This window comes from Symphalangus syndactylus, chromosome 3 (assembly GCF_028878055.3).
Source record: "Symphalangus syndactylus isolate Jambi chromosome 3, NHGRI_mSymSyn1-v2.1_pri, whole genome shotgun sequence".
Taxonomy (NCBI): domain Eukaryota; kingdom Metazoa; phylum Chordata; class Mammalia; order Primates; family Hylobatidae; genus Symphalangus; species Symphalangus syndactylus.
In genome coordinates, this window is record NC_072425.2 from 52,395,909 (window position 1) to 52,408,772 (window position 12,864).

The 12,864-nt window shown below is 40.3% G+C and overlaps 2 protein-coding genes across 9 annotated transcripts in view; both read left to right on the forward strand.

The window, feature by feature from the left end:
* Positions 1-12,864, forward strand: part of IARS1 (isoleucyl-tRNA synthetase 1) — a 79,009-nt gene that overhangs the window by 16,228 nt on the left and 49,917 nt on the right. For all 8 annotated transcript variants that reach the window (XM_055271957.2, XM_063636231.1, XM_063636228.1 and 5 more), the window contains exons 8-14: positions 1,090-1,177; positions 1,450-1,510; positions 4,903-4,998; positions 8,140-8,262; positions 8,716-8,807; positions 9,808-9,906; positions 11,480-11,606. In XM_055271957.2, the coding sequence (XP_055127932.1) occupies positions 1,090-1,177; positions 1,450-1,510; positions 4,903-4,998; positions 8,140-8,262; positions 8,716-8,807; positions 9,808-9,906; positions 11,480-11,606 (686 nt within the window). The remainder of the gene's footprint in view (positions 1-1,089; positions 1,178-1,449; positions 1,511-4,902; positions 4,999-8,139; positions 8,263-8,715; positions 8,808-9,807; positions 9,907-11,479; positions 11,607-12,864) is intronic.
* LOC129478496 (isoleucine--tRNA ligase, cytoplasmic-like) overlaps positions 8,889-12,864 on the forward strand; it is a 216,281-nt gene continuing 212,305 nt past the window's right edge. The window contains exon 1 of the mRNA XM_063636273.1: positions 8,889-8,910. The gene's annotated coding sequence lies outside the window, so the exon portion shown is untranslated. The remainder of the gene's footprint in view (positions 8,911-12,864) is intronic.

A 12,864-nucleotide genomic window follows, 5' to 3' on the forward strand; every position in this document is an offset into this window, starting at 1 on the left:
TGACAATCTCATCAGCCACCCGACTGAGATCTCGAAACACATCACCCATCTACCTGTGTATAACTCTTGTGCTTGGCAGACTTTGTATCTGAGCTTTATCAGAAAATGTGGGCTCCACTTACAAAGAAGTTCCTGTGAGGTCAGAGCTAGGGAGTGGCAGCCTTATTCAAAGCAGTTTTTCAATAAATTGCAAAGGCTTTTACAATGACCCATAGATACTGATTTTTCTTATAGTGAACTAAATATATGACATAGGCTCTAGTAAATCTCAGATGTGTAATATCATAACTTAGGATGAGAGTTTAAATTGGCCTAGATTTTCAGTATCAAAGTTTCAACTGTTCATACATTTGCTCCAGCTTTTCTATTCCTAGGATGCCCCAGGTATCCTCCAGAAACACTTACAATAAGGGTGCACAGATACATCAAGGACATTCATCATCCTAGTGTTCATAGTAGTGAAAATTTGAAAGCAATTTAAGTGTCTGTCAACTTGTTAGAAATAACTCATACCTCTATAAAATGGAGTCCCATAGAGTTCTTTAAAAGGATGAGAAAAGTCTGTATGTGCTAATACATGGAAGGATGTTGACAGTGTATTAAGTGAAAAGCTACAAAACCAGATAGAATATTACCTCAATTAGAAAAATAAAAAGAACTTACACATTTACCTATATGTTTGTTAGTATATACATAGAAAAATATCCGGATCAATAGACACCTAAACGAGAATGTCTGAGAGGGGGTGATAATATGTGGCACCTAATTTGTGAGCTACTTTGTCAATGTTATTTTTAAACATTGACTCGTTTACCCTATGAAGGAAAAAATATTTACTTAAAATGGGTATATCTGAGCGATAAATAATAACTACCAACTGCCTAAGTGCATTTGATGTTTTTGTCATTTTCATGTTTGGGAAGCAGTATACCATATAGTGTTCTTTGCAGTATTTGTCTGTGAGTACTGGGTACACTAGAGGCACATGGTACAGGAGCTCCTCAGGAAAAAAGTATGCTTGATGCATGTCTTTAGAATCAGCCAAGTTCAGAATATAACCCAAGTCCATGTTTTTCCTTTTTCTCATAGATGTTGCCAGAGGAAGATTACTCATTTTAATGGAAGCCAGATTGTCAGCCCTCTATAAATTGGAGAGTGACTATGAGATCCTTGAAAGGTGAATATTCAAATAGTTGCTCTGTGTTTGTGGGCATGTGTCTGTGTGTGTGTCTTTAGTTTTAAAAAGAAAGAAACTTTATTCAAAAGCTTGCATTATTCAGATTTAGTTTTAAGTACTAATACTATACTAAGTACTTTGCAATCACACATTACAGCATTAATGGCTAGGGCTAAGAAGCCAGTAAATCAGAGGGGAGTGGTAGCTTGATGTGGCTGCAGCCTCATATTTGATTTTAATCTAATTGTGAGTTTGCCTTTCTCCTTTTTTAGATTTCCTGGTGCCTGTCTCAAAGGCAAGAAGTACAGGCCCCTGTTTGACTATTTCGTGAAGGTAAGCTTAGGGACCACTACTGTGGGCACTCTCCACAATCTGATTATTTGATAGCTGGAGTGTTGTGAGAAGTGGAATTGACATTACTTTTATGAGTGTACCTGAATCCAGAAAGTCTGCTTTAGTGCCAACAAAATTAAATTGTTTGTGTTGCTTTCTTGTTTTAGAGGATTTTTTGGTTTTTTAAACAGGGTCTCGTCTGTCCCCTGGGCTGGAGTGCAGTGGCACCATCACGGCTGACTGCAACCTCGACCTCTTGGGCTCAAGTGATTCCCCCGCCCCATCCCAAGTAGCTGGGACTATTGGCACACACCACCACACCTGGCGAAGTTTTAAATTTTTTGTAGAGACAGAATCTCGCTATGCTGCCCAGGCTGGTCTTGAACTCCTGGGATTACAAGCATGACCCACTGCACCTGGCTGGGATTTTTTGTTGTTGTTGTTTTTGAGATAGAGTCTTGCTCTGTTGCCCAGGCTGGAGTGCAATGGTGCGATCTTGGCTGACTGCAACCTCTGCCCCCCAGGTTCAAGCGATTCTCCTGCCTCAGCCTCCCGAGCAGCTGGGATTACAGGCATGCTGTAATTTTTGTAGTTTTTATTAGAGACGGGGTTTCACCATCTTGGCCAGGCTGGTCTTAAACTCCTGACCTCGTGATCCACCTGCATTGGCCTCTCAAAGTGCTGTGATTACAGGCGTGAGCCACCGTGCCCGGCCAAGCTGGGATTTTTTATTTGAGTATTTTTCTCAAATTGTATGAGGAATCACTTTACATTTGATTGGATTTTTAGGTGTTTATTTTTATTATATGTAGTCTACATATCACCCAGGGTATTTATTGAGGTTTTTGTTTGTTTTGACAAAGTTTCGATAGTAATCACAGTAAAACATCGTATGTAAAGGTAAACACAATTTTATTTCAAGGAGGTTAATCACGGAGGTGTTTTAAATGTAGGCACCACGACAGCTCATACATTTAGCATCTTAGTTTCTTCAGAGTCATAAAGTTGTTTTATGTGGTTTCATTTTCTGACAGTGGAGAATCCACAGGTACAGTTGCAAACCCTGTTGTCCCCACTCTGACACTCTCTCACCGAAAGAATAATGTCAAAGAGGAATTCCTCCGTCCTTATTTAAAGGTCTTGAAATGAGATATGAGCAGACCTGGCCTTATGGTTATGTGGAAATAATAATCAACTGGACATATCACTTACATCCCATCCCAGAAGAAAATGTTCGCTGAACCCTCTGTTGTTTCTGTTCCATGTGGGGAGAGTCTAGTTGATTCAGGAGACCTCTGTGGTTTCGGTCCTATCCACAGTGTGTCTGTTACCTGCCTCTTCACTTTTGTGCCTCTTGAGTGTTTTCCCACATTTCTCATTGCCTATGTAATAGCCTTCTTCCTCCTCCCACGTTGCTGCCCAGTGGATTTCCATATGCTCTGCCCTCATCCCATTCCTCCCTACAGGCGTTAGTTACTTCCCGGCATTCGGGATGTGCCCTCCCCAGTCGGTGTGTGGCAGACCTGCTTCCTGACCACGTCCTCCCACATTACTTCAGTCATATCCTTTATTCAGTCAAACTGGCTCTTCCCTTTCCTGCTTCCCTGCCTTTTTTAAATTAAGTTTTCCTACCATTTTAAAAGTCTTTATCTTTTTCTGATGTTGATATCTGCTGAGTTAACTCATCCTTCAAGTCTGAACTCAGATGTCATCTGAAAGTTTTCTGAAATGCATCTTTGGTTTCGCTCTTGGAAAAATGTCATTACTTCATTCCATTCTCCTATCATATAACTTAACATACTTTATGTTGTATTTTTTTTGTTATCTAAAATCTCTTCCACTGGATCAGTGACTCTTCACCTTTCTGAATCACAAAACCTATTGAGAACCCAAAAACTCAGCCCCCTGAAAAAATGCACATGGATACACTAGACAGGAACTTCAGATTAAGTAGAAGTCTATCTGGAATATGCACTTGGTACATATTAAGTTGAATAACACCTACTCATTAAATAAGCTTCTTAAACTACCTGAAACCTTTGGTGACTTTTGGCAAGTACTATAAGTCATTTGACCCAGGACAGAATCATCTGATGTTCACTGAAATATACCTGTTGTGAAATATCAAGGGAAGCTGAGTCAGTGGACACTGCCTGTGGAGCAGCACTGCCGCTCCTGGTGGTTGGTATCTACTGACCCAGGTGAAAGCAGCCCAGCCATGGCCTGGGCAGGCCCAATGTAGACCCGGAGAGACAAGATGCAGTGACTTTGTCTATACTGCTTCTAAGTATAGAACATGTAACTAAGTATACACGTAATTCTAAGGACCCATGTATTCTGTCTTTCTGTTTAAACTATCGAAGTTTCAGCACCTATCATACCATAACTTCTAAAATGTTTCAAGGTGATTTAGGTTACAACAATTAAAATTTTATGATTATTTTTCAAGTTTAGTTTTAAGTTCCAAAGAAACCGAGTGCTGTGATGTAATTGAAAATAACGTTGCATTTGCAACCAGAAGACCTGTTCCATGTCCTGGCTTCATCATTGCTAGTTGTGTGATTTGGATAAGACTAAATTTAATCTTTGTTCTGAGTTTGCTCATCTGTGAAATGCAAATACAGCCAGAATATTTTTAAGACATGGGAATACTAATAGCTTGCTCACAGAATTATAGGAGTTAAATGTGAAAATCATTTGTGAAAGTACGTTTTACCAATGCAAAAAGGAAGGACATCAAAGGGCCAGTTTGGCAGAAACAAGGGTTTGTGGAAAGAAATGTAAAAAGATGAAAGTAGAAAGAGTAGATCTGTTAGCATTATATGTATTAACATGATGATATTGCTGTTGCAAAGAAAATGAAATTGAACACATTTCCCCTGAGTATTAAGGTGGTGGAGCACCTGTAAGTAGAACTTACTACTCGTGGCTCCTACCTGTTCCTTTCAAGATTTGCCTTTATGACTGAATAACTTGAGCTGAGTCAAAAGGAGAAAGAGAAGCAAAACATATGCAGTGATTGAAAATGTACCAGGAAGTGAACAATTTAGGGAGCATGCTTTCTGAGACTATATCCTAAACTGCATAGGGAGCAAAAAGTTGGGGGACGGAGAACTAATGAAAAATATCAGTTTGTAACCAAGGAAATTAGAAATTTTTATCTGCCATTCTCCAGGTAATTATTTCATTTATGAGTGGTAACTTTTTATTTATGGGAAAAATGTATTGAATTAGCATATTTCTTCCCAGCCTGCATTATTCTTTCTTTTCTATTTCTGAAAATAATGTTACCCATTAAAAGCATTTTCAGGTTCTTAGGAAAAACGGTTAGAAAGTTAACATTGTAACACAGTAATGTTTCATCCCTGAAGCCTGCTGTCCTTTCTTTCCAGTGTAAAGAGAATGGCGCTTTCACTGTGCTTGTTGACGACTATGTGAAGGAAGAAGAAGGCACAGGGGTTGTCCACCAAGCTCCTTACTTCGGTGCTGTGAGTAGCATAAGTCTGGCAAATGTATTTGAGTATGTCGGTAGCCACTTTTCATAGATGCGGAGTCATGTGTCTCATCATGTTGGGTTACCAGGTTGGCCTCTTTTCTGGCTCACTGCCTGCAAGATGGCTTGTAAAATTTGCATCTGTAATTCCCTTTTATCCTAAGCTGATTTCTGGAAAGAGTGGGCCAAATCCAGTAAACTCTTTTTGGTGTTCAGTTCTATGAGTTTTGGCAGGCATCTAGAGACCTGCAGGTGCCTCAGCCACCAAGATACAGACCATTCCCATCACCTCTGCTGTGTTCTTAATTAAATGTTCAGAAGGGGGAATCTGACCTCTCCCCTCAAAACAGTACTCTACAGTTAATTTTATATTTTGACCAGAATAAGTTTTCTAAAAACACATTCATTTTCATGTAATTTGTGTATGAATAAAAACAGAATAACATAAAGGCACATGCTTTACAGTAAACCACCTCTCACTTTAAATCATGGCACTGCCACTAATGGGCAGTTCCTGGGTAAGTTGCTGGCCTTTCTGGACTTCTTTTGCCTCCTCTGTAGCATGGTGTAGCACCTACATACACATTTCTCTAGGCTTGATTGTTTTGTCAGTGAGAGGGATTCGAAATGTGACTTTGTTCTAAAAGGCAGTGACAGTAGTCTGCCCTCATCTGCCATTTTGCTTTCATGCTTAATCTCTGGGATTTTTTTACTTTTATAGATGTAGAGGGTACAGGTGCAATTTTTTTACATTGATATGTTGTATAGTAGTAAAATCTGGGCTTTTAGTGTAACCATCACTTGAATTTTTATTATGGAAATCTTGAAACATACACAAAAGAAAATATTATAATTCTTTTTTTCACATCATCCAGCTGCATTAAATCTCAGTTTTTGGTAATCTCTCTTGTTTTCTTCCTCTGTACAGTAGCACACTTTTTTATTTTGGCTGGAGGATTTAAAAGCAAATCCTCAACCTCATGTCTTTCGTGTATAAGTAATTCTAGCTGCATCTCTGACTGATAAGGACTTTTATTTTCAGTATAAGTATCCAATAAAGTCAGCAATTCCTTAATAATCACCTAATACCTGGTCCATTTTGATGGAAGGAAGCATTCTTGATAATACTACTTAAGAGTTTTAGGAACTAGTAAAATATTGTTCATTATCATTTTAGTGTCAATTAACTGGTATGGTTACCCCACTGTTAGTAGATAATAAAAAGGTAACTTCTTGGTTTTGAATTGTAGCTTAGGGTTGTTTTGTTTGTTTGTTTGAGATGGGGTCTTGCTCTGTCACCCAGGCTGGAGTGCAGTGGCAGGATCTCCACTCACTGCAATCTCTGTCTCCTGGGTTCAAGCGATTCTCCTGCCTCAGCCTCCTGAGGTTTTCTTTTTCTTTTTTAATTGTGGGTGTTTGTCATTAACTCTAGAGTTATATCTCTATTCTGAATGCTGTGCATGTTAATGTTATAGAAGATTCATTCTTTAAACTATAGCCTTTAACACCATTTGGTAAACTTTTTTTGTTTGTTTGTTTGTTTGAGACAGAGTCTCCCTCTGTTGCCCAGGCTGTAGTGCAATGGTGCAATCTTGGTTCACTGCAACCTCTGCCTCCCAGGTTCAAGCGATTCTCCTGCCTCAGCCTGCCAAGTAGCTGGGATTATAGGTACCTGCCACCATGCCTGGCTTATTTTTTGTATATTTAGTAGAGACGGGGTTTCACCATGTTGGCCAGGCTGGTCTCGAACTTCTGATCTCAGGTGATCTGACTGCCTCGGCCTCCTGAAGTGCTGGAATTACAGGCGTGAGCCACTGTACCCGGCCTTGGTAAACATTTTCTGAGAGGCCTTCCGTTGCACTTTTCTTCACCAGGCAAGGGTAGTGTTTGATCTCCGCAGAGTCTGTACACTTGTGTGTCATCATGTTGAACATCACTGGTTCTGGATGCATTCAGGAATGCTGCTCTTAGCTTAATGCACTGGATAAAGTTACTTGCTCCACACTCAGTGGTTCAAATTGCTGCATTTAGGGGCTTTTCCTGTCCACCCACATGACACCACACCAGTCAGCCTCAGCACAGGGAGAGGTGAACACAGATCCAGGTGGAAGCATGTCAGCTTTCCAGCTTGTCTTGGAGTCAACCCAGAGTGTGGTTTACCAACATAAGGCAGTCTCTTTAATTTTATATTTAGGCATCATAAAACAGTGATGAAGACTATAGACTCTGGAGCCAAGCTGTTTGGTTTTGAATCCTAGCATTGTTGCTTCATAGCTGAGTTACTTCTTGGTACCTCGACTTTCCTACCTGTAAAATAGGAATGATTGCTAGTTTATGTGAGGGGAGCACCTGGTGAAAACCTAGAACATCTGTCTGCCTTCTTTGCAGGATCATGGCGAGGTGTTTTGTTTGTTTTTCATGCCACTTTGTTTAAGAGCATTGTGAGGTTTAAGTGAGCATGTGTAAAGTGCTCAGAATACTGTCTCACATAGCACTTTGCTAAGCATTTGCTCTAATTATTGTAAACAGTCTTCAGAATATCTTCCTGAAGTATCACGGTATAAGCAATGCCAATTGAGGCCCAGTTTGCTTATTTGAAAAGTAAATACTTTTCAAAGGATCAGTGTTGCCATCCTTTGGGGTCTTCCTTGAGAGGGTGCAAATCCAAATGTACATTAAGCATCATGTAATACTAACAGGCCATGCCTAATACTTGTGTGTATTTTGGTTTTTCAGATGTGTGTGCTGCTGTTATAAATCAAATTAGATTTAGTTTTAAAACATTCCTGTGTGGCTGATCTGCTTATGGAATAGCCATTCTTTATTCATTTACTTTCTGAATTCCTTTCACTTAAAAAATTGATGTATGTCGTCTATCTTCTCATTTAGTGGATACTCTGCCACATATGGAGGTCTGGGAAATAATATTTGAGAAGACTGGGCTGGATGATCTAACTCCTATCCAACTGTGTGGGTCTGATTCTCCGAATGGTCTTGAGTTACCTTCAGTTTACAGGACAAAGTTGATGACATGTATATGTTACAATATAGAACAATTATCTTGGGAATCTGTTATATCATGCTCACACCCATACATAGACTGTTTTATTCTTCCCTCCCTTTTGCCTTTTCTCAGGATGACTATCGGGTCTGTATGGACTTTAACATTATTCGGAAAGACTCACTCCCCGTTTGCCCTGTGGATGCTTCAGGCTGCTTCACAGCAGAGGTGACAGATTTCGCAGGACAGTATGTAAAGGTCTGTAATCCATATAGCATAGAAGGGTGTCTGTTACTTCTGATTAGTCTCTATCATCATTTATAATTGTATTGTAATTCTTCTAGGAAGTTTTTATTTAGTTTTGTCATCACATAAAATCCGTAAAGATAGATGTTATCAGTTACGTTCAGAGGATCTCATATGTTTAGAGGAAGCATGCTGAAATTTCACGGGGAGAGATCAGAAAAACTCCAGTTTATGCCTCATGAAGCACCTTTGTGACCTTGGGGTAATCATTTCAGATCGAAAAACTTTATGACCTTAAATGTTGTGGAATGTACTTGAAAATTACTTAAAGTTAGTGACTAAAAATAATTAATAATACTTGTTATTTGTGCCTTTTATTCATAACAAGGTATCAGATTCTAGTAATATATTGTTCCTAAGTATTATAGTATGTTTTAATGGCTAAATTTTAATTTTTTTTAATAGGATGCTGACAAAAGTATCATCAGGACTTTGAAGGAACAAGGCCGACTTCTGGTTGCCACCACCTTCACTCACAGCTACCCTTTTTGCTGGAGGTCAGAAGAAACAAAGACTGTGTTGTAGCTAGAGCTTCCATCGTCTGTGCTTACACTTACTATATGTGCCCATTCCATCTTATTTGTGGTGTTCATCTCACTTGTATCCTTTAGAGTTGGTTTGGGAAGCCGCCTTCTTATTTCATTTTTAGGAGATTGGGTTTTTTGTTTGTTTTTTGTTGTTGTTTTGAGACAGGGTCTCACTCTGACGCCCAGGCTGGAATGCAGTGGCGCAATCACAGCTCACTGCACCCTCCGCCTCACCAGCTTAAGCGATCCTCCTACCTCAGCTTCTGGAGTAGCTGGAACTATATAGGTGGCACCATCACACCCGGCTCATTTTTGCATTTCTTATAGAAAGAGGTTTCGCCATGTTGTCCAGGCTGGTCTCAAACTACTGGGCTCAAATAATCCTCCCACCTTGTCGTCCCAAAGTGCTGAGATTACAGGCATGAGCCACAGTGCCTGGTCTAGGACAGTTTTATGAATGGCTAAAAATGTTGCTTTCCTAAGGAACTGTGAGAGAAAAATAGACCTGCACAAATCTGTTTTGTATTGTGGCCACATTTTTTTTAGGATGAGAAGCATCTCTAAAATTTTGTAATAGAGTTTATTGAAAAATTTAATGTGATTTTAACTTTTAATATAAGAGCATGCTATAAAAGTATGGGTGAAAATGAAATGCTCAGTTGCATCGTGTTTGGTTTCCACATTGCCTCTTCTGTGCTGAAGTTGAAGTTGACATTGTTTCTTAGATAATTGTCACTAACAGAACAATTTTTTTCTAGTCTTGTTCTTGTATTAGTTTTTGCCTTTCTTACTATTGTGGAAAGATATGACCAATTTTGAAGTCATAGATGTTTTTATCTATAATAAAAATGAATATTAGCAGAAGGCCAAGTAAGTGATGACGCTGTCAATAAGACATGAAAAGTCAGTCTTACCCTAGTGCCTACTAGTCTCAACCTGAGCAGCTATGTGTGTGTTTCTGCTTCCCCAGATCAGACACTCCTCTAATTTACAAAGCAGTGCCCAGCTGGTTTGTGCGAGTGGAGAACATGGTGGACCAGCTCCTAAGGAACAATGACCTGTGCTACTGGTGAGCAGTAAGATGTGTTTCTTCATAGTGTCTTTTGTCATGTGGTTAGTAAGTATCATTTACACTTCCCCCAAGTTATAATTTTAATAACCATCTTTTATTGTATATTATAATAGCTCTTTTCTTCTGTGTGTTTAGGAGCACAAAATAATTCAAATAATGTTACAGAACAGAAGTAACATCCTTCTTGTGATAAAGTATGTAAGGGAGTATTTTTCTTTTTAAACTCATTGGAAATGATAAACCACCATTTATTCGATTTATGGAATGAAATGACCTTGGTAAAATATGGCTGTACTGCCAGAGTTTGCTAGCCTTCAATAATAGTCATTTTCAGAGTAAACATTATTTTCAGATATACCTGCAAAAGCCATTTGTACTTTCTTGTCAGTCCTGCAGTGGATGATGTACCCTGTGCTTGGCTGTATGGATAAGCTCTAAGCACAGAAGCGTTTGCTTTCTGTAGCTGATATGTGTCCTGCAGTTGATAGCCCAAGAGGTATCATTTCAGCCTCTGGGTACAAAATGAAACAAGGCTTGAACCTGTGTATTTCAGTTGAATGTTTTTCACTACAAGTTTGAAAGGTAATCACCCCTCTTACTTCTCACAAGGACCCAACTAGACTCTAGAAAACCGTATTTGAGTTTAGGAGAATGGGGAGAATCTCAGGGCAGCAAAGGAAATAGTTATAAACTGTAGCTTTCTAATATTTCTTAGTAGAGTGGTTTTGATTTCTCAAAAGACAGCTTTTCATTTTTAGAGCTAGTAAGCTAATTAGTTCCCCTAATGTGTACGATACTAGATATAGAGTATTAGTAAGATAGTCTCGAGGGTGTGCAAGCATATAAACTGATCTTTGAAGTATAGGGCAGTAACTGCAGTGCCCAAGAGAAGAAGGGGAGGTCTGGTAGCCTACCCTGACTCAGCCTTGTGCTTGAAAAGGATTTCTGCAAAGCTGAACCTCAAGGAATAAAGAGTCCTGGGAGTGGGAGGGATGCAAGAGGATGGATGCAGAGGGGAGGAAGGCTGCGTGGCAGAGGGCAGGCATGGGCAAAGCCAGTTAAGTGAGAAGGATTCTAGGGAACTTGCCTCATTGCCGGAGCCTGAAATTCAAGACCAAGGATGACCAGAGAGGAGACTATAGAGAGGGCTGCTAGAGCAGCTACCAATCCCCTGGCCTGTTGGCCTTTGCTTAATGAGTTCAGTAAAACTGCTATGGTGAGGATAATGTGAAGACTAGAGTTGTATGGGATGAGGCTGGCTAGAGTTGAGGTGACTGGTTAGAGGTATGTGGCAGCCATACTGCAGTTGAGGGAGGAGGACATGGGAGGCCTGTGTGCTGTGGGGGGTAATCTATTGGATGTAGGTCATTGATGGCAGCACAAACTGTTGGGTGTGCTATACTGTCCATTTAGAAGACATTGTCTTTGCAGTGAGCGCCACGTTTCCAGAGTGTTTGGTCCACAAAGCGTTATACAAAGGCTCCTGTGGATATTATTTACATGTTGAATTTTTCCATATTTGAATTGCTAATGTTCTTATGTGATTGGTTATGTGATCTGTTTATTGCAGGGTCCCAGAGTTGGTACGAGAAAAACGATTTGGAAATTGGCTGAAAGATGCACGTGACTGGACAATTTCCAGAAACAGATACTGGGGCACCCCCATCCCACTGTGGGTCAGCGATGACTTTGAGGAGGTGAGGCGGGGCAGTATTTCCTTGTGTTGATTTTTGCTAAAGCATTTTGTTCATGAAATCTGAATGTGGTTTAAAAGAATAGGGTTTTTTTTTTCCTTTGCCCCTTATTTCATCTTTTTCTCCTCTTTATTCCTTTCTAGAATCATGACATAAGACAATCTGTTTCTGGGGTTTTTAACTTTTTTCCTTGAATTAAATACAATTTATAAAACTTTCCGGCCGGGCGCGGTGGCTCACGCTTGTAATCCCAGCACCTTGGGTGGCTGAGGCGGGTAGATCATGAGGTCAGGAGATCGAGACCACGGTGAAACCCCGTCTCTACTAAAAATACAAAAAATTAGCCGGGCGTGGTGGCGGGCACCTGTAGTCCCAGCTACTCGGAGAGGCTGAGGCAGGAGAATGGCGTGAACCCAGGAGGCAGAGCTTGCAGTGAGCCGAGATTGCGCCACTGCACTCCAGCCTGGGCGACAGAGCGAGACTCCGTCTCAAAAAAATAAATAAATAAAACTTTCTTCTGTAAAAATAAAAGGATACAGTTTTCTCAGGGAAATACACACTTGAAATGTTTTTTTGTGTGTGTGTTTCCCTGATGTCTTTTCTTCCCCCTACATTAAGGTATACTATTAGCTTATGGTTAAACTGACTTTATAGATGATGAAAAAAGAAAACTTGAAAAGAAATTTACCAAAGCATTATAGACCTTTAATTTCTAAGATCAGATGAAGAAGAGGATGTGTGTGGATATATAGATGTATGTGGATATACTGTGTCCTCACTTAATGTCATACAGAGGTTCTTGATAACTGTGACTTTAGGCCGGGTGTGATGGCTCCCACATGTAATTGCAGCACTTAGGGAGGCCAAGGCAGGAGGATCACTTGAGGCCAGATATTTGAGACCAGCCTAGGCAACATAATGAGGTGCCATCTCTACAAAAACGTTAAATTAGCTAGGCATGGTGGTGCATGCCAGTTAGTCCCAGCTACTGGGACCTCTCAGTGACATTAGGCGAGGACTTACTATACAGATAGATCTCTGTGTTTGGCCTTCTGTCCAAAGCTGACAGCATTGTTGCAGTGACGAGCAGCAGCACACTGGGGACCTTGGTGAATCTCCCATAGGGACCTGAAAGGCAACAGTGAAGTAGCTGAATCAGAGGACTTTTCAGGACTGCACAGGAAGAGCAGAGAAAGAGACCACCAGTGTTCACTAGGTACAGAAGCTCCCTGGGTGAGAACCCACAGCAGTTCCTACTGGT